Here is a 22,759-nt window from a genome sequence, read left to right as displayed (position 1 = left end):
TCCGTCACCATTTTGTGCACCTTCGCAATGATTTCTGTAGTAGTGACACATCTTGGTCGAAATCTACACGGATCACTGTCTAAGCTTCCCGACCACATTTAAATTCATTTGTCCACTTGGCAACTGTTGAATATGAAGGAGAGTCCCCTAGTGTGTTCTGGACATGGGCACGAACGACCTTTGCTTTCATACCTTTCCTTAGGAAGTACTTAATCACTACTCGAATCTCGACTTTTTCCGGCTTTGCAAATCACTACGTGGGAACAACAGATACACGCCACCGCCACAGCTCTCTTCCATGGCAGGTGTTTACAGGCAACAGTCCGATAAGTGTCACGTGAACAACTCGTTGCGCTAGCGCTGACCTCTCGTGGTGATTCCGAGAACCTTTCAAACCAACCTCGTAGTGTAACATACAGTGTCCTACCTTGTGACACAGAGAGCCGGGCCAGACACAGGCAGAATATGAGATTATAGAACTCGAGTTGTTACACCGAGCAGCCTGACTGTGGGTTTCAGGCAGTTCCCCACACTTGTTTAGGCAAATGCTGGGCTTGTCCTGAAATTCCGCCTCAGACAACGATTAAAATACAATACCACACAGGACACAGTTCACACGATTCACAAACTTCTGGTGACCATGACTTTCCGCCCTTAGGTTGTGGCATGTAGAAGAGTGACCAGCTGTAAAGTTAAATGTTGTGGTTGTTGTCTTCAGTCCTGAGACTGGTTTGATGCAGCTCTCCATGCTACTCTATCCTGTGCAAGCTTCTTCATCTTCCAGTACTTACTGCAACCTACATCCTTCTGAATCTCCTTAGTGTATTCATCTCTTGGTCTTCCTCTACGACTTTTACCCTCCACACTGCCGTCCAGTACTAAATTGGTGATCCCTTGATGTCTCAGAACATATCCTACCAACCGATTCCTTCTGCTAATCAAGTTGTGCCACAAACTCCTCCCTAGTTTTATTCAGTGCCTCATTAGTTACGTGACCTACATATCTAATCTTCAGTATTCTTCTGTAGCACCACATTTCGAAAGCTTCTATTCTCTCCTTGTCCAAACTATTTATCGTCCGCATTTCATTTCCTTACATAGCTACACTCCATATAAATACTTTCAGAAACGGCTTCCTGACACTTAAATCTATACTCGATGTCAACAAATTTCTCTTCTTGAGGAACGCTTTCCTTGCCATTGCCAGTCTACATTTTATATCCTCTCTACTTCGACGATCATCAGTTTTTTTGCTCCCCAAATAGCAAAACTGATTTAATAATTTAAGCGTCTCATTTCCTAATCTAATTCCCTCAGCATCAGCCGACTTAATTCGACTACATTCCATTATCCTCATTTTGCTTTTGTTGATGTTCATCTTATATCCTCCTTTCAAAAAACAGTCCATTCCGTTCAACCGCTCTTCCAAGTCCTTTGCTGTCTATGCCAGAATTACAATGTCATTGGCGAACCTCAAAGTTTTTATTTCTTCTCCATGGACTTTAATACCTACTCCGAATTTTTCTTTTGTTCCCTTTACTGCTTGCTCAATATACAGATTGAATAACATCGAGGAGAGGCTACAACCCTGTCTCACTCCCTTCCCAGCCACTGCTTCCCTTTCCTGTCCCTCGACTCTTATAACTGCCATCTGGTTTCTGTACAAATTGTAAATAGCCTTTCGCCTCCTGTATTTTACCCCTGCCACCTTCAGAATTTGAAAGAGAGTATTCCAGTCAACATTGTCAGAAGCTTTCTCGAAGTCTACTAATGCTAGAAAGGTACGTTTGCCTTTTCTTAATCTTTCTTCTAAGATAAGTCGTAGGGTCAGTATTGCCTCGCTTGTTCCAACATTTCTACGGAATCCAAACTGATCTTCCCCGACGTCGGCTTCTACCAGCTTTTCCATTCATCTGTAAAGAATTCGTGTTAGCATTTTGCAGCTGTGGCTTATTAAACAGAGAGTTCTGTAATTTTCATATCTGTCAACATCTGCTTTCTTTGGGATTGGAATTATTATATTCTTCTTGAAGTCTGAGGGTATTTCGCCTGTCTCATACATCTTGCTCACCAGATTGTAGAGTTTTGTCAGGCGTGGCTCTCCCAAGTTAAATAACAAGATCTTTCAAATACTGAAAAAGTGCCCCCCCCCCCCCCCCCCCCGCTCTCTGCCCACTTAGGAAGTGTTGGGTTCGACCACTGTTGCAGGTGTCGGCTCCAGGAGGGCGCTGACTGCTGCTGCTGCCATTGCCGTGGCGCTGCTGTCTCTCTGGCTGTACCAGCCGGAGGAACAGGTTCACGTCCCGGAGTGGATACGTCGGGGCGAGGGCTCCGGTGGGACTCGAAATTACCACAAACAACCCGATGTTCCAGCTCCAAAGGGCGGTAAGGCTCAAGACTGCTGGGTCGTGTGTTAATATGTCTGGTCCAAAGGGTACTGACAGGCCAGTGTTCATGACGTCATGGTGTGGCCTACGATAAATACACACCTAAGCATCCTGCTGTGTGACGTCACCGATGAAGTGTTCGTGGCCGACGGTAAATGCTTATCAAAGCCTGCAGATAGATATATCTACACGGTGTGATCAAAAGTATCCGGACACCAACAAACACATACGTTTATCATATTAGGTGCATCGTGCCGCCACATACTGCGTGGTACTCCATATCAGCGATCTTAGTAGTCATTAGACAAGGTGAGAGAGCAGAACTGGGCACTTCCAGCGTGATCAGGTGATTGGGTGTCACTTCTGTCTGTTTGCGAGATTTCCACACTGTTTAAGACGCGAAGTAGAAACGTGGAGGGACACGTACAGCACAAAAACGTACAGGCCGCCCCCGTCTGTTGACTGACAAACCGCCGACAGGTGAAGAAGGTCGTAAAGTGCAATAGGCAGATTTCTATGCAAACCGTCAAATCGGCATTCCAAAGTCCTTCAGGATCCACTGCAAGTACTATGATAGTTAGGCTGGAGGTGAGAAAACTCCGCTGCTCATAAGCCGCACATCACAACAGTAAATGCCAAACGACGCCTCACTCCGACTAAGGAGCATAAACATTTGGCAATTGAACAGTGGAAGAACGTTGTGTGGAGTGACGAATCACGGCACACAATGTGGCGATCCGATGGCAGGGTGTGGGTATGGCGAATGGTGGGTAAACGTCATCTGCCAGCGTGTGTAGTGCCAACAGTAAAATTCAGAGGCGGTGGTGTTACGGGGTGGTCGTGTTTTTATGGAGGGGGCTTGCACCCCTTGTTGTTTTGCTTGGCACTTTTACAACACGGGCCTACATTGATGTTTTCTTCACCTTCTTGCTTGTTACTGTTGAAGAGCAATTCGGTGATGGCTAGTGCATTTTTCAACACGATCGAGCACCTGTTCATAAGGCACAACCTGTGGCGGAGTGGTTACGCGACAATAACACCCCTGTAATGGACTGGCCTGCACAGAGTCCTGACCTGAATCCCATAGAACACCTTTGTGATGGTTTGGGACGCCGACGTCTTGCCACGCCTCACCGACCGACATCGATGCCTCTCCTCAGTGCAGCACTCCCTGAAAAATCGGCTGCCATTCCCCAAGAAACCTTCCAGTACCTGATTGATTGATAATGAACCTGATGGCTGCGAGAGTGGAAGCTGTCATCAAGGTTAAGGGTGGGCCAACACGATATTGAATTCCAGCATTGCCGATGGAGGGCACCACGAACTTGTAAGTCAGTTTCAGCGAGGTGTCCGGATACTTTTGGTCACATAGTGTTATCTGTATGAGAGGCCTGTTGATCGTACCTTTGACAGTGTGGTAGGGGAGCTTTGAGCAGATATCTTGGATAATAGTGAGGCCATTGTCTACACGTCGCCTCGCTTGCTTTAGTAGTTTTAAGCTATAAAATGACGAAGTATATTTGTTGCGTTGCTAGCGCCACAGTGATCACTGCAATGTATGAACCATACAAACTTGTTCATACCACGAAGCGTGCTGACTAAAAAACCCGTATTAAGCGGTTGGAATCTTACAAAGAAATACCAGGAGCCATCAGCTGCATTGTGGATGATGTTAAACTTGCATGTACAAAAAAAAAAAATAAAATAAAATAAAAAAAAATGTGGAAGGAGATGGAGGTGCGATAAGTCAAGCTTGTTCAAAGTACACTTATATGAAATGAATGTGTTTATTTGTACCTCAATGGGTGATTCACATATTACTTCACATGTTTCTGGAATAACACTTGAAATGGTGCAATGAGGGAGAGGACTACATTGAAAGTTGGAATAGTTTTCGCCTGTTGCTAAAAATCTTAAATTGGCCACGAGACAATCTTTAGCAGAAATATCATGCCTGATTTAAATAACGAAACACTGCATCGTTACATATTTTTACATGAGTTGCTCAATGGTTTACGAGAATCTATTCCCATAATCAAGTACAAATATTTAGATTAGGAGTTTTATGTGATGTTTCAGAAAATCGCCCAAAAGAAGTGTCGGACTGCACTTGACAATAGCAACATAACTGTGGGGCAAGGGAGGCGCAACAGCACATGCAGGAACACCACGTAAAATACCTGTGTGAATATTTCCTTTTGATAATGACAATAAATTCTCGAAAATCGTCATATTAAACATTAAAAAATACGTTACTGTTATAATACTGCAGTGCTTCATTATTTAAATCATGACTGATAGAGTTGCAGGCTTTTCAAAAATATTCATTATTATGAATGATACTAATGTGTCTCTTCGCAAATTCTCAAATAATTTACTTTGTTCTTTATTTCCTCTCACTGTAGCTCACGAAGCAAATTCTGGCGAACACTTTGAGATTCTCCACCCGCTATCGCTGGTTTCACCCACAGTCGTTTCCATTTGTTCTTTTCTAGCAATGCAATCGCCACCAATATATGGTCATAAGTCCCCGAGAGGTAGTGTTGTTTTGTCTCACCAAGGCTCCCGGATTCCAGAACTCGTCATGCTAGTTTTTGTACTGTAGTATATACGAAACTGTTACATGGGACAACAGGTTCCCGACATGTAGAACGACTGTTCGGAATATAGAACAATGTTATATTAGCACTCAGCTTTCGCTTCGTTCACCACAAAGTAGCAAACCTATAGAGTAGATATATGGTATCACAGAATAAACATACAAAATCGGAACAGAAAAATGAAGTAAAAATTTCATCACATGTGGGATAGTACTGTATTAATAGTAATAACAACCATAAGAAAAATATTATTATTCAAATGATGATGACGATGGCGACGGTGACGATGACGACGATGACGATGGCGACGATGACGACATTTTCATCAGATGCTGAACTATTCTGAACCAGAATTCCCGATATTAATCAAAATTTGGCAGATTCACCACAAACTGTAGAAGAAATTGAAGTAATTAAGATTCTCAAAAACAATAACACTAGTGCAGAAGATTCTATTGGAGCTGATCTTTTGAAGTGGTCTTTGCCAAAAACAGCAAAGGAGCTAAATTTATTCCTTGAAAAAATCTGGAATACAGAGAAAAAAATCCCAGAGAAATGGAAAGTTGCCTTGATACATGCATTCTTTAAAAAAAAAGGGTAAAAAGCAGGATGCAAACAACAACCGTGGCATCTCTTTAGTGCCAGTAGCGTATGAAGTGTTTTCCAAGATTTTATTAAGCAGAATAGAAACAACAATAGATGGTCATGCTGGTTAATATATCAAGGTGGTTATACGCAAGGAAGGTCATGCTCAGAACAAATATTTTAATCTTGGGTCAGTAATTCGCCACAGTTTACTTAATGCAAAGGACATTGTAGTTACGTTTGTGCATTTCAAAAAGGCTTTTGATTCTGTTGACAGCGAAACTATACACAAAATAATTCGAAAATTTGGAATACAGCCTAAACTGGCAAACCTAATCCGTGAAACACAGGTACAGTCTGTAAAGTAAAATTTATGGAAGTAATTTCACAGCCTTTCAAAATAAAAACAGGTGGACGACAATGTGACGCCGTATCCCCAATTCTCTTCACTAGTGTGTTAGAGGAAACAGTGAAAATTTGGAATGGAAAACTTATTGAGCTCAACATCTCGCCTATAAGACTAGGAAGGGGAAGCAAAAAGATCGAAATCAACTGCCTTGCTTAGCAGACAATTTTGCTATACTTTCCGAAAATCTTGCATCTGCTATAACACAAATAAATCTCGTGGAAGAAATAGCCAGCAGAAATGGCTTAAGAATTTCTGAAGAAAAACAAAATTTGTAACACTCATAAAGGATACTCCAAATTCTGGAAACAGATATTTGGCAAATAGATATGACAACAAATATTCTAACATGTATGGGAGATAATCCAAGAAAACGATTTGGAAAATAATGCAATAGAGGAAAGTTTGCATAAAATGGGGAGAGCATATGGTAGCTCGAAAGACCTCTACAATCAAAAGTGCCTGTTCAAAATTGCAAAAGTGAGTCATTACTACACAGTAGTGAAACCGGAATGCCTGTATGCAAGCGAATGCCGAGCACTAAACTAAAATTTAGATAAATTATACACTCCTGGAAATGGAAAAAAGAACACATTGACACCGGTGTGTCAGACCCACCATACTTGCTCCGGACACTGCGAGAGGGCTGTGCAAGCAATGATTACACGCACGGCACAGCGAACACACCAGGAACCGCGGTGTTGGCCGTCGAATGGCGCTAGCTGCGCAGCATTTGTGCACCGCCGCCGTCAGTGTCAGCCAGTTTGCCGTGGCATACGGAGCTCCATCGCAGTCTTTAACACTGGTAGCATGCCGCGACAGCGTGGACGTGAACCGTATGTGCAGTTGACGGACTTTGAGTGAGGGCGTATAGTGGGCATGCGGGAGGCCGGGTGGACGTAGCGCCGAATTGCTCAACACGTGGGGCGTGAGGTCTCCACAGTACATCGATGTTGTCGCCAGTGGTCGGCGGAAGGTGCACGTGCCCGTCGACCTGGGACCGGACCGCAGCGACGCACGGACGCACGCCGAGACCGTAGGATCCTACGCAGTGCCGTAGGCGACCGCACCGCCACTGGCGTATCGGCGAGGACCATTCGCAACCGTCTCCATGAAGCTGGGCTATGGTCCCGCACACCGTTAGGCCGTCTTCCGCTCACACCCCAACATCGTGCAGCCCGCCTCCAGTGGTGTCGCGACAGGCGTGAATGGAGGGACGAATGGAGACGTGTTGTCTTCAGCGATGAGAGTCGCTTCTGCCTTGGTGCGAATGATGGTCGTATGCGTGTTTGGCACCGTGCAGGTGAGCGCCACAATCAGGACTGCATACGACCGAGGCACACAGGGCCAACACCCGGCATCACGGTGTGGGGAGCGATCTCCTACACTGGCCGTACACCTCTGGTGATCGTCGAGGGGACACTGAATAGTGCACGGTACATCCAAACCGTCATCGAACCTATCGTTCTACCATTCCTAGACCGGCAAGGGAACTTGCTGTTCCAACAGGACAATGCACTTACCCATGTATCCCGTGGCACCCAACGTGCTCTAGAAGGTGTAAGTCAACTACCCTGGCCAGCAAGATCTCCGGATCTGTCCCCCATTAAGCATGTTTGGGACTGGATGAAGCGTCGTCTCACGCGGTCTGCACGTCCAGCACGAACGCTGGTCCAACTGAGGCGCCAGGTGGAAATGGCATGGCAAGCCGTTCCACAGGACTACATCCAGCATCTCTACGATCGTCTCCATGGGAGAATAGCAGCCTGCATTGCTGCGAAAGGTGGATATACACTGTACTAGTGCCGACATTGTGCATGCTCTGTTGCCTGTGTCTATGTGCCTGTGGTTCTGTCAGTGTGATCATGTGATGTATCTGACCCCAGGAATGTGTCAATAAAGTTTCCCCTTGCTGGGACAATAAATTCACGGTATTCTTATTTCAATGTCCAGGAGTGTAAGTACTGGAATGGCGAATTATAATGAGAATGTTAGGGCCACAAAAACAGCAGAAGGTTGGAAATTACGCAACGATGGACACACAACATTAAAACAGAATGGACTACTGCAAAAGGGAAACAGACTATACAGTAAGCTACCTACAAACATTAAAAGACTAAAAGACACTTCAAAATTTAAAACTACTGTTCAAAAATATTTATTGCAAAAATGTTATTATAACATAGATGAATATCTCAAAACATAAAAACTTTTTTGCCAAGGTTAAATATAATGTATGGAATCTGAACCTTCAGTTGTGATAATATTAAGCCTAAGTCAATGTAAATATTCTTGTATGATTTAAAAACATGTATTGTAAATCACAATGACTTATCCAATATCATATTGTATACCTTGTAGAACAAATTATCAAAAGGACCAATAAAAATGTAATGTAATGATGCTGAAATATACCAAAATATAGAAAATTTTTCAAATGTAATGAGAAATAGAAGCCTCACGTTTTGTGGACATTTATTTCGAATGCAGGACCGTAGATTAACTTATAAGATTTTCAAATATTTGTGGGGTAAAAAGTCTACAAGCTGGATCAACGAAGTAAAAAGGGATTTAGAAAGAAACAATATAAAAACAGAAGATGTAAACAACAGAGGAGCCTTTTGGGAAAAAAGTATTGAAAGTGCAAGGATTACAAGGCAGGGTTGCTAAAAAGACTGATTCAAAATGGTCTGAAGACAGAAAGAAGAAACATAGTGAGCAGGTGAAAGCATACTGGAAGAAAACAGAACCAAGAACGAAGAACTGAAATTGGAACGTGGTTCTCAGATTGCCTGTTCACAGTAAAGAGTATGTAACGTTCAGGAATCCATATGTACACCATCACACATGCTCATTGTCTTCCATTTAGGAAAAATGGTTCTGCAATAGTAATTACGTATAAAGAAATGTCTTAATGAAATTACTTTCGTACATAAGTAGATTTGATGAATCCCATATTTGCGCATCCACTATGTAGATTACAAAATGGAAGCTTGAGTCTGAAAGAGAACTGTGCTGAAGCTTCAAATGGCCTGGATTCATCAGCGAGTTCAGTTGTTGTCCAGCCATGACGCTGAGAATTACAGAGCCACCGAGAACACAACTGAGTGTACGTGAGGGAATGCAGATTGAGAAAATTATTCCATTGCAGTATTCTACTGGCTGTTCCGACTGTTTATGTTTACTCCGTGAAACTACAAATGTACTCCATTGGTTTGCTAGTTTAAAATACACGAAGCGAAATTGACTGCTAATAGGTTGCTATAGACTCTGAACAGTCGTTTTACATATGAGGAGTATGTTGTCCCATACAACTGTTTCACACGTGCGACAGTACAAACACTGGGATGACTAAGACTCGAATCAGGGATCCTTGACACAGTAAATCGACTCTCTAGAGACTTGCCCAATGGAGCGTCACACGAGGGATGCTCAGTTATGCTGTTCCTCTACTCCGTAGCTGTTTACGTATTACTTAGCGTTCACGCACGTTCGCCTCGAGGACAGCACATAAAAGAAACTATATCAGAGTTTTGTTTGATAGTCTTTGAGGTCTCTATGAGGTACTGGATGGTGTAAACAAAAAGTTTCGAACGCTTGTCGTATTTTTCGATTTAACAAAGGCATTTGACTGTGTTGATCTCACAATAGTGTTCCATAAGTTGGACCATTACGGAATAAGGGGAGTAGCTCACAATTGGTTCACCTCTTACTTTAGCAACAGGCAGCAAAAGGTCATTATTCACAATGTTGATAACGGCTGCGATGTGGGATCTGAGTGGGATACTGTCAAGTGGGGTGTGCCCCAGGGATCAGTGTTGGGGCCGCTCCTGTTCCTTATTTATATTAATGATATGCCCTCTCGTATTACAGGTAACTCTAAAATATTTCTGTTTGCTGATGACACTAGCTTGGTAGTAAAGGATGTTGTGTGCAACATTGACTCGATTTCAGCACATGACCTCAGTTCATGGCTTGTAGAAAATTAACGTTAAATCACAGTAAGACTTAGTTTTTACAGTTTCAAACACACAATTCAACAAAACCTGACGTCTTAATCTCACAGAACGGGCATATCATTAGTGAAACTGAACGGTTCAAATTCCTAGGTGTTCAGATAGGTAGTAAGCTGTCGTGGAAAGCCCACGTTCAGGATCTTGTTCAAATACTTAATACTCCCATTTTTACTATTCGAACGGTATCAAAAGTGAGTGATACTTCGACATGTAAATTAGTCTACTTATTTTCATTCACATATGTCGCATTGTATTATATTTTTGGGTAACTCTTCTCATTCTAGAAGGATATTTTTGGCTCACAAACGGGCGGTTCGGGCAATAAGTGGTGTGCGTTCACGAACCTCTTGTCGACCTCTGTTCAAGAGTCTGGGTATTTTGACATTGGCCTCTCAATATGTACGAGGTGCATTCAAGTTCTAAGGCCTCCGATTTTTTTTCTAATTAACCACTCACCCGAAATCGATGAAACTGGCGTTACTTCTCGACCTAATCGCCCTGCAGACGTTCACATTTTTCACAACGCTGACGCCATGATTCCATGGCAGCGGCGAAGGCTTCTTTAGGAGTCTGTTTTCACCACTGGAAAATCGCTGAGGCAATAGCAGCACGGCTGGTGAATGTGCGGCCACGGAGAGTGTCTTTCATTGTTGGAAAAAGCCAAAAGTCACTAGGAGCCAGGTCAGGTGAGTAGGGAGCACGAGGAATCACTTCAAAGTTGTTATCACGAAGAAACTGTTGTGTAACGTTAGCTCGATGTGCGGGTGCGTTGTCTCGCTGAAACAGCACACGCGCAACCCTTCCCGGACGTTTTTGTTCCAGTGCAGGGAGGAATTTGTTCTTCAAAACATTTTCGTTGGATGCGCCTGCTACCATAGTGTCCTTTGGAACGCAATGGGTAAGGATTACGCCCTCGCTGTTCCAGAACATGGACACCGTCATTTTTTCAGCACTGGCGGTTACCCGAAATTTTTTTGGTGGCAGTGAATTTGTGTGCTTCCATTGAGCTGACTGGCGCTTTGTTTCTGGATTGAAAAATGGCATCCACGTCTCATCCATTGTCACAACCGACAAAAAGAAAGTCCCATTCGTGCTGTCTTTGCGCGTCAACTTTGCTCGGCAACATGCCACACGGGCAGCCGTGTTGTCGTCCGCCAGCATTCGTGGCACCCACCTGGATGACACTTTTCGCATTTTCAGGTCGTCATGCAGGATTGTGTGCACAGAACCCACAGAAATGCCAACTCTGGAGGCGATCTGTTCAACAGTCATTCGGAGATCCCCCAAAACAATTCTCTCCACTTTCTCGATCATGTCGTCAGACCGGCTTCTGCGAACCCGAGGTTGTTTCGGTTTGTTGTCACACGATGTTCTGCCTTCATTAAATTGTCGCACCCACGGACGCACTTTCGACACATCCATAACTCAATCATCACATGTATCCTTCAACTGTCGATGAATTTAAATTGGTTTCACACCACGCAAATTCAGAAAAAGAATGATTGCACGCTGTTCAAGTAAGGAAAACGTCGCCATTTTAAGTATTTAAAACAGTTCTCATTCTCGCCACTGGCGGTAAAATTCCATCTGCCGTACGGTGCTGCCATCTCTGGGACGTATTGACAATGAACGCGGCCTCATTTTTAAAACAATGCGTATGTTTCTATCTCTTTCCAGTTCAGAGAAAAAAAATCGGAGGCCTTAGAACTTGAATGCACCTCGTATATTCCTTATTGTCGTTTCTTGTTACCAATATTAGTTTATTTCCAACAATAAGCAGCTTTCAGTCGATTAATAGTCGGCAGAAATCAAACCTCCATTTGGATCGGACTTCCTTAACTCTTGTGCAAAAGGTGTGTAGTATACTGCTGCATCCATTTTCAATAAGCTGCCACTCGAATTCAAAAATCTTAGCAGTAATCCACGCGCTTTTAAATCGAAACTGAAGAGTTTCCTCATGGGTCACTCCTTCTATTCTGCCGAGGAGTTCCTTGGAAAATTCAGCTGATTCTCATTGTATTGCTGATAGCATTTGCTTAAACTTATGGACTACTTTTCTTTCATGTTCGTGAACATTTATTTTTATCTGTTATTACTTTTATGTTGTGTTCATGTACTGACACGTTCCATGACGTTGGAGATTTGCTCCCCAATTTGGTCCTACGAAACTTGACATGTAAATAAATAAATAAATAAATATACACCGTTTGGTACCGACCTGACTGCTTGACATGTGGAGGTTTGGGTATACAGGATGAAAAGTATTTAAAACGACAAACTCTGGGAGGTTGTAGGGGACATCAAAGCAAATATTTTTCCCTAATGTCATTTCTTCCTATAAGGATTATTTAAACCGGCGGAGGCCGTATTGCGCTCTTCAATTGTTAGAGGGAATATTACGCTCTTCAGTTGTAGGCAACTGCTGTCCACCAGTGTAGTAGCGCATTGTCTCTGTTTACTAATGGAGCGATACACCTGGAGTGAGTGCACTGATATGGTTGGTGCGTACTACGTAGCTCACCACAATGGACGAGCTACACAGCGGGTTGATCAACAACAATATCCTAACCGCCGTATCCCGCATCATATGACCTTTGCTGCTGTGTACCAACGTCTGCGTGATACCGGGTCATTTAGCAGATTACCTGGACAGGGACGCCGTCGCACGGTAACAACGCTGGAATTTGAGGAAGCTGTCTTGCAGCATGTGGAGCGGGATCCTTCAATCAGCACTCGTGCAATTTTACGTAACATGGGGACGAATCAGACGAATGTAAGAACAGTCCTTCGAGAGCAATTGTTGCGTCCATTTCAGTTACAGCGTGTCCACAACCTGGAACCAGTTGATTATCCACCCAAAGCACAGTTTTCGCAGTGGTACTTGGAACAGTGTGAAATGCATCCTACATTTCCATCCTCTGTGTTGTTTACCGATGAAGCAACGTTCGGGCGTGCTGGAGTCCTCAACATGCACAATTCGCATGTTTGGAGTGAGAATAACCCACATGCCACAGTTACTAGCGCTCATCAAGTGCGGTTCTTCGTTAATGTGTGGGTCGGTGTTGTTGGAGACTGTTTAATTGGGCCGTATCTGCTACCTACGCCATTAAATGGCGAGGACTATTACAGAGCATGGCCAGAATTACTGGAAGACGTCCCGCCCCCTACAAGACAACGCATGTGGTTCCAACATGAGGGGGCGCCGGCACATTTCAGTCGTCGTGTGCGTCGATTCGTGGACCGACGGTTCCCAGAAACGTGGACTGGCAGAGGTGGTCCTGTACCATGGCCTGCTCGACTCCCATTATGTCCCCTCTGGACTTTTTTGTGTGGGGAGAGATGCGCAACCTTGTTTACGCAACTCCTGTTGCATCAGAAGAGGATCTGGTTGCCCGGATAGCAGCAGCAGCAGGAACAATTCAGAATACTGCTGGGGTTTTTGCCCGTGTCAGACAGAACATGATCCAACGGTGTAACCTTTGCTTTCGTGTCAATGGAGGCATTTTTTGAATATCTACTGTAACTGAAATTATGTTAATGTGTTGTCTCTTGGTCATAAAAAATGTAAAAGTGTTTGTTAGTTTAATTAATTTGCCGCCAGAGAAAACTTCCTCTACCCATTTAAATACTCCTCATAGGAAAAAATGACCTTAGGGAAAAGTATTTGTTTTGATGTCCCCTACAACCTCCCAGACTTTGTCGTTTTAAATACTTTCAACCCTGTATACCATATCAGCCGTGGGATCAGTGAATGCTAACGGTCTTACAAAGTACATGTTGTTGTTGTTCAGTCCAGAGACTGGTTTGATGCTGCTCTCCATGCTACTCTATACTGCGCAAGACTCTTCATCTCCCAGTACCTACTGCAACCTACATCCTTCTGAATCTGCTTAGTGTATTCACCTCTTGGTCTCCCTCTACGATTTTTACCCTCCACGATATCCTCCAATACTAAACTGACGATCCCTTGATACCTCAGAACGTGTCCTACCAGCCGATCCCTTCTTCTAGTCAAGTTGTGCCACAGATTCCTCTACTCCCCAGTTCTGTTCAGTACCTCCTTTTTAGTTACCTGAGTCAGCATTGTTCTGTAGCACCACATTTCGAAAGCTTCTTGTCTAAACTAATTTATCGCCAATGTTTCACTTCCATACACGGCTACACTCCATTCAAATACTTTCAAAAAAGACTTTCTGGCACTTAAATCTATACTCGACGTTAACAAATTTCTCTTCCTCAGGAAAGCTTTCCTTGCCATAGCCAGACTACATTTTATATTCACCTTATATCCACCCTACTTCGACCATCATCAGGTTTTTGCTCCCCACATAGCAAAACTCCTTTACTACTTTAAGTGTCTCATTTCCTAATCTAATTCCCTCAGCATCACCCGACTTAATTCGACTACATTCCATTATCCTCGTTTTGCTTTTGTGGATATTAAGCTTATATCCTCCTTTCAAGACACTGTCCATTCCGTTCAACTGCTCTTGCAAGTCCTTTGCTGTCTCTGACAGAATTACAATGTCATCGGCGAACCTCAAAGTTTTTATTTCTTCTCCGTGGATTTTAATTCCTACTCCGAATTTTTCTTGTGTTTCCTTGAGTGCTTGCTCAATATACAGATTGAGTAGCATCGGGGAGAGGCTAGAACCCTGTCTTACTCCCTTCGCAACCACTGCTTCCCTTTCATGCCCCTGGCCTCATATAACTGCCATCTGGTTTCTGTACAAATTGTAAACAGCCTTTCGTTCCCTATATTTGACCCATGCCACCTTCAGAATTTGAAAGAGAGTATTCCAGTCAACATTGTCAAAAGCTTTCTCTAAGTCTTCAAATGCTAGAAACATAGATTTGCCTTTCCTTAACCTATCTTCTAAGATAAGTCATAGGGTCAGTATTGCCTCACGTGTTCCAACATTTACACGGAATGCCAACTGCCCTTCCGTGAGGTCGGTTTCGGCATCTACCAATTTTTCCATTCGTCTGCAAAGAATTCGTGTTAGTACTTTTCAGTCGTGACTCATTAAACCGATAGTTCGGGAATTTTCAGACCTGTCAGTACTTGCTTTCTTTGGGATTGAAAGCACGCCTAAAATGTAACTCGACGTTCTCGAAAACGGTCGAGACTTGCGTCTATTCGTTTACATGCGCTGAATTATCCATCTTTTGGTATGCAGCTCCTTGTATTGGCCGTGCTTGCAGTTAAAAAATTTTCGATGTGGGGTCCGCCAGTTATGCAATACACCGTTTTTCTCAGTAACCAAAACATGTTTCGGCACCACTGTGCCATCATCAGTGGGTTTTCGTTTTTTATTTATTCTGCAATGTGAACATTTTGTTAAATGATTATAAAATTATGCACATTTTTGCTTCAAACAGATCATTTCTTTTTGTAAATACTTTTACATTTGATGAACATCAACTTTCTGCATCACTTTTGTGTTAATTACTAAACGTAGATTGTCATCTGCAACCAAACGATGTTGATGAGAAAGTTTTTTGCTGGGAGTTAATCTATCTTCTAGGGCGTAACTCAGTTTTTCGCGATGTTTCGGCGCCTATTTTCGTATTTACTTACGGTTTCATGTGGCAAGCGCTTCCATTCTCCATATCATGCTGAAATGTTGTGATGCATACGTGACTATAACAAGTATTTTCCACAAATAACGTAGTAAAATACTTTTTCACTTCACCAGAACACAGTGTGATTGTGGTTTGTTATGTGTTCCAGTCAGTATTCATTTGTTGAGCAGAGACTTCGGCGCGAAATTTGAATTTTGTTTGCATTTTATCTCTGTGTGTGTGTGTTATCTGTTTGTGCTGTTTTTATTTGTAAAGCTCCTTTAATGTGTTAAAAGGTTTGCCCTTGCAGAGTGTAGTGTATTCATTTAAGACCTGTTTTCCTTCTGCTATTACCTTCTATATATGGAAGTTGCCCTCAATGGTCAGTTTGTTGTATAGGCTGTGGCTGGGTTTTAGTATTTTCAAGTCAGTTTTTATTGTGGTTGGGTGCCAACAATCACACCCCAACATGACATCATGACGTCCGCCCAGACAAAATGCCGAGAAAAACAAAAACGTACTGAATTAGAGTCCTAGCCTCGCATTCAGTTTGAATCTGTCACGAGGGTTCCACGTAATTGTACTGTTTTTAAAAATATTCACCTTGAAAATTTATACAATGTTGCGTTGCGTTCGTTTAGAGAAATTGTGGAAACGTTTTCCCACTCTGATGTTACTGTCTTGAAAATATTGTGTAGGAAGGATTTAACAGCTTCCGGAGGTGACGAAAATAGCTGCCCCCCCCCTTTTTTAAATGTATTCGCAATTGAAGCTATGGACAACCATCAGCTGTATAATGGAATGACAACGAAAATTCGTGCTGGACTCGAACTCATATTTCCGCTTATGGGGGGCAGTCGCCTGTTGGTCTACTGATCAATTTTCACACTATTTTTGTTTTCCTTATGCCATACGTTTTCCCCCTTCTCCAGTAATATTCCGTTGCAGTGTTGTTTCTATAGCGGTTTGGAAGATTGATTATAATCACCCAGTACACACGGCTGTCGACATACGGAATTTTGGATCTGGCTGTGAAGTGTGCTCGGATAGCCTAATAGATTTGCATTCCAACTGCAACTACTTAAAAAAAAAACAAGAACTTTTAGGAAAAACTGCGCCAGATTCCTAGAAGATAAAAAAAACATTATACACTCCTGGAAATGGAAAAAAGAACACATTGACACCGGTGTGTCAGACCCACCATACTTGCTCCGGACACTGCGAGAGGGCTGTACAAGCAATGATCACACGCACGGCACAGCGGACACACCAGGAACCGCGGTGTTGGCCGTCGAATGGCGCTAGCTGCGCAGCAATTGTGCACCGCCGCCGTCAGTGTCAGCCAGTTTGCCGTGGCATACGGAGCTCCATCGCAGTATTTAACACTGGTAGCATGCCGCGACAGCGTGGACGTGAACCGTATGTGCAGTTGACAGACTTTGAGCGAGGGCGTATAGTGGGCATGCGGGAGGCCGGGTGGATGTACCGCCGAATTGCTCAACACGTGGGGCGTGAGGTCTCCACAGTACATCGATGTTGTCGCCAGTGGTCGGCGGAAGGTGCACATGCCCGTCGACCTGGGACCGGACCGCAGCGACGCACGGATGCACGCCAAGACCGTAGGATCCTACGCAGTGCCGTAGGGGACCGCACCGCCACTTCCCAGCAAATTAGGTACACTGTTGCTCCTGGGGTATCGGCGAGGACCATTCGCAACCGTCTCCATGAAGCTGGGCTACGGTCCCGCACACCGTTAGGCCGTCTTCCGCTCACGCCCCAACATCGTACAGCCCGCCTCCAGTGGTGTCGCGACAGGCGTGAATGGAGGGACGAATGGAGACGTGTCGTCTTCAGCGATGAGAGTCGCTTCTGCCTTGGTGCCAATGATGGTCGTATGCGTGTTTAGCGCCTAGCAGGTGAGCGCCACAACCAGGACTGCATACGACCGAGGCACACAGGGCCAACACCCGGCATCATGATGTGGGGAGCGATCTCCTACACTGGCCGTACACCTCTGGTGATCGTCGAGGGGACACTGAATAGTGCACGGTACATCCAAACCGTCATCGAACCCATCGTTCTACCATTCCTAGACCGGCAAGGGAACTTGCTGTTCCAACAGGACAATGCACGTCCGCATGTATCCCGTGCCACCCAACGTGCTCTAGAAGGTGTAAGTCAACTACCCTGGCCAGCAAGATCTCCGGATCTGTCCCCCATTGAGCATGTTTGGGACTGGATGAAGCGTCGTCTCACGCGTCTGCACGTCCAGCACGAACGCTGGTCCAACTGAGGCGCCAGGTGGAAATGGCATGGCAAGCCGTTCCACAGGACTACATCCAGCATCTCTACGATCGTCTCCATGGGAGAATAGCAGCCTGCATTGCTGCGAAAGGTGGATATACACTGTACTAGTGCCGACATTGTGCATGCTCTGTTGCCTGTGTCTATGTGCCTGTGGTTCTGTCAGTGTGATCATGTGATGTATCTGACCCCAGGAATGTGTCAATAAAGTTTCCCCTTCCTGGGACAATGAATTCACGGTGTTCTTATTTCAATTTCCAGGAGTGTATTTAGATCAAGGAATTCAGAAGATTTTAAAGCAAGAAATTAAATCAGAATCGAATTATGTCCTTATCACTTTCACACAGAACAAGTTGGTTCAAATGGCTCTGAGCCCTATGGGACTTAACTTCTGAGGTCATCAGTCCCCAAGAACTTAGAACTACGTAAACCTAACTAACCTTAGGACATCACACACATCCATGCCCGAGGGAGGATTCGAACCTGCGACCATAGAGGTCGCGTGGTTCGAGACTGTAGCGCCTAGAACCATTCAGTTACCCCGGCCGGCCACAGAACAAGTATTTCATATTTATGTTTTAACTGCACTTTTACCTTTTTTTGTATTTTAAGGGCGACAAGAGGCCTTCATTTATTTTTCTCCTACACGCTCCATTAAAGACGTACGCCAGAAGAAGCTGATGTGTCTATTTAGTTTTTTCTGTATATTTCTTTTCTGAGAAGAAACTGATTTATTTCGCAGAAATATCGAGAACGATGCATACATCGCTACAAAAGGGACACACAAACACTAAATAAATCAATTTAAAGGAAATGGGCTCTGCCATGTTCTGGCAGCTGGTCCTTTCAGAATCATGAGAAGCTGAACTTATGAAGCACAAACAGATGACGTGAAGAACAACACCATCGTGAAAAGATTGTGGACACACTCCGAGAACACAAACTCTGAAGCAGTCGGTACAATGGAAAACAAATAGAAATGACGGAGCTACTCTACTATAAGCTATGGTACACAATGTGCTCGAAATTATCCGAACACTCCCCAAAAACACGTTTTTCATATTAGGTGCATTTTACTGCCACCTACTGCGAGGTTCTCCATATCAGCGACTTCAGTAGTCATTATACATCGTCAGGGAGCAGAATGGGGCGCTCCGCGGAACTCACGGACTTCGAACGTGGTCAGCTGATTGGGTGTCACTTGTGTCATACGTCTGTACGCGAGATTTCCACACTCCTAAACATCCCTCGGTCCACTGTTTCGGATGTGATAGCAAAGTGGAAACGTGAAGGGACACGTACAGCACAAAAGTGTACACGTCGACGTCGTCTATTGACTGACACAGGGCCGGCCGCTGTGGCCGTGCGGTTCTGGCGCTGCAGTCCGGAACCGCGGGGCTGCTACGGACGCAGGTTGGAATCCTGCCTCGGGCATGCGTGTGTGTGATGTCCTTAGGTTAGTTAGGTCTAAGTAGTTCTGAGTTCTAGGGGACTTATGACCTAAAAAGATGTTGAGTCCCATAGTGCTCAGAGCCATTTGAACCATTTTTTTGACGGACACAGACCGCCTATGGTTCAAGAGAGTCGTAATGTGTAATAGGCAGAGATGTATCCAGACCATCATACAGTAATTCCAAACTGTCTCCGAATCGAATGAAAGTACTGTGACAGTTAAGGGGCAGGTGTGAAAAAGTGGACTTCATGGTCGAGCGGCTGCTGATAAGCCACACATCACGACGGTAAATGGCAAACGACGCCTCACTCGATGTAAGGAGCGTAAACATTGGACGATTGAACAGTGGAAACACATTGTGTGTAGTGGCGAATCACGGTACACGATGTGGCGACCCGATGGCAGGGTGTGGGTGTGGTGAATACCCGCCCAACGTCATCTGCCGGCGTCGATACCTCTCCTCAGTGCAGCACTCCCTGAAGAATGGGCTGCCATTCCCCGAGAATGTCATCAAGGCTAAGGGTGGGCCAACCTCATATTGAATTCCAGCATTAGCGATGGAGGGCGCCACGAACTTGTAACTCATTTCCAGCTAGGATACTTTTGATCACATAGTGTATCCGTAGCAACGATAGGTACTAAAGCTAAGAAACTAGCCGATTAAGACACACGAGGGGAGAGCACGGCTGGGCTATGAGGCGGTATGGGAGGCCCAAGAAAAGAATGTTCGAAAGAAAAGAAAGCAAAGAGAAATGGTAAGGCAGTCACCCGCTATAAGCCAGCAATCCGGGTTCGAGTCTCAGTCCGGCACAAATTTCTCCTGTTGTCATACAGGCGACGGTTGTCGTTATTCGCCACTGCAAATACATTTCTTGTATTTCATAATGCTTGTAGTCGCTGTTCCTTCAGATAAGAATGTGTGTCCAAAGAGATATTGCATTTTTTTAAAAATTTTTTTTGAGGAACCTACATAGAAAAGCAACTGAAATCACTGGACCTGACAGGATACCAATCCGATTCTACACAGAGTATGCGAAAGAACTTGCCCCCCCTTCTAACAGCCGTGTACCGCAAGTCTCTAGAGGAACGGAAGGTTCCAAATGATTGTAAAAGAGCACAGGGAGTCCCAGTCTTCAAAAAGGGTCGTAGAGCAGATGTGAAAAACTATAGACCTATATCTCTGACGTCGATCTGTTGTAGAATTTTAGAACATGTGTTTTGCTCGCGTATCATGTCGTTAAGAATGGAAAAGAAAACTGAGAATGCGCTAGGTGACGATCAGTTTGGCTTTAGGAAAAGTAAAGGGACCAGAGAGGCAATTCTGACGTTACGGCTAATAATGGAAGCAAGGCTGAAGAAAAATCAAGACACGTTCATAGGCTTTTGTCGATCTGGAAAAAGCGTTCGACATATAAAATGGTGCAAGCTGTTCGAGATTCTGAAAAAAGTAGGGGTAAGCTTGTAAGGTGTCAGGCAAATCCAACACCTTACATGAAAACCCTGACATGATAAGCAAATCCAGTAGTATGTCACATAGCTCGGAATAAATCGTGACATTAAATTAACCAAAGTAATACGAGTAACGAGTGAGCAAATGGAATACCACAGACTAACACAAGAATGCCTAAATGCGTGTCGTACCTTCCCACCGTGAGGCAGACGCAGTTCCGAGGGAAGAAACGAGGACAGAAGCCGAGAGCAGAACCGTGTTAAGCTAGATAAGGGAGGGGCTGGGCACCCACGCCGCGAGCCTACCTGTACAACTATACAACCTGCACGTTTTAGCGTGAGGCTTTTTCGCGTCTCAGGTATGTCAAGGACAACCCCCAGCCCATGTTAAAAGCTAGAGCCCTCCAGAAAAGCAGTATAGATCTTACGATAACACAAAAAGGGCCTCTACCACCCGCAAGTTTTAGCGTGAGACTTTTTCGCGTGTCTGTTACATTAGGATCACTCCCCAGCCCATGTTAAAAGATAGAGCCCTCCAGAAGAGCAGTATAGATCTCACGATAACGCTAAAAGGACCACACTAGCTGCAGGTTTTAGCGTGAGACTTTTTAGCGTCTCTGTTACGTTGCAAACTTTAAAAATATTACCCCACCACGAAAAGTATAACGTTTCTCATTGGATAGACAGAATTTTTGTAGGCGGAGCTTAAGGTTAACATTGAGACCCTGATTGGTCAGATGAAAACATAGCCAGATAGTTTTTTAAACTAACTTCGGTAAATTGTAGCAAGGAGAAGTTAGGACAGAGTTGGTTCCGAGACGGCGGGCTGGATGGCTGCTGCGCCGGCCGCTGCCGCCCTGACGCTGCCTAAACACCGACAAGGTAATGAACGCACGCGATGCCGCATTTTTGAGCGCATAAGGCTTCACTCAGAACTGCAGAAGTCTCATCTGTTACACCCCTTCTTTTTGCGTAATACTAGTGTCGATCGTTAATTAAAACTCATGGTGTTCACATTTGCCACTTGAAATAAAGATCTGAAACGCGATGATTTTTCTATTTTATAGTCATTGAGAAGCCACATCAGCCACTGTAATTTACGACAGGTTAAATAAGGAATTAAAGATAATTGAGGGTCACTGTAGACCATTTTGATAGTTTTTTCTTTTGTGAAACTTAAATTAAACCTAGATTATAGATGTGATATGGCATAGGTCATCCTTCGATCGATTGTAGGACTTGGAAACCCATTTAGGGAATATTCGTTAACATTTTTGTTGAACGCTGTTGGTTTTTACCATCCTGTATTAAAACATTTCCTTTTATCAATAGTGCAATTTATAAACGATGTTTTGTGATTAGAATAAATTTCCAATGGTAAACTTAACTGCTTTTTCGACGTTATTTTACCAGCTAACTAAAAATAGGAAAGCCTTGAACCCTTTCCACTATATTTAGTTAGAATTAAGATTCTTTTACAGGGAGTGCAGTGGAGCTGACGCTGAGATCATTTAGTATTTGGTTATATCATCGCTAGTCTCACTGAACTCTTCTGAATTCTACATGTCATGTGTGGTCTGGCGTCCCAGGTTCAAACTAGTCAATTCCCTAAAAAACACGCTCACACGCTCAGAGCGTCGTTGCGCGAAAGTGGTTGGGAGACACGATATAGTACAATCAGACACCACCATGAATGTTTAGAAGCTATAGGGAGAGACGGGTCATATACAATATGTACAACAACCCAGAGGGAATAATAAGAGTGGACGATCAAAAACGAAGTGCTCGTATTAAGAAGGGTGTAAGACAAGGCTATAGCCTTTCGCCCCTACTCTTCAATCTGTACATCGAGGAAGCAATGACGGAAATAAAAGAAAGGTTCAGGAGAGGAATTAAAATACAAGGTGAAAGGATATCAATGATACCATTCGCTGATGAAATTGCTATCCTGAGTGAAAGTGAAGAAGAATTAAATGATCTGCTGAACGGAATGA

The 22,759-nt window shown here is 44.0% G+C and overlaps 1 protein-coding gene across 2 annotated transcripts in view; it reads left to right on the top strand.

Annotated features, from left to right (window-relative positions):
- LOC126295143 (speckle-type POZ protein-like) overlaps positions 1 to 22,759 on the top strand; it is a 149,809-nt gene that overhangs the window by 60,888 nt on the left and 66,162 nt on the right. For both annotated transcript variants that reach the window (XM_049987430.1, XM_049987429.1), the window contains exon 2: positions 2,209 to 2,385. In XM_049987430.1, the coding sequence (XP_049843387.1) occupies positions 2,209 to 2,385 (177 nt within the window). The remainder of the gene's footprint in view (positions 1 to 2,208; positions 2,386 to 22,759) is intronic.

Source organism: Schistocerca gregaria, chromosome 11, assembly GCF_023897955.1.
Source record: "Schistocerca gregaria isolate iqSchGreg1 chromosome 11, iqSchGreg1.2, whole genome shotgun sequence".
Lineage (NCBI taxonomy): Eukaryota > Metazoa > Arthropoda > Insecta > Orthoptera > Acrididae > Schistocerca > Schistocerca gregaria.
Note: the sequence above shows the minus strand (reverse complement) of the source record. Positions and strands in the feature narration are given on the sequence as shown.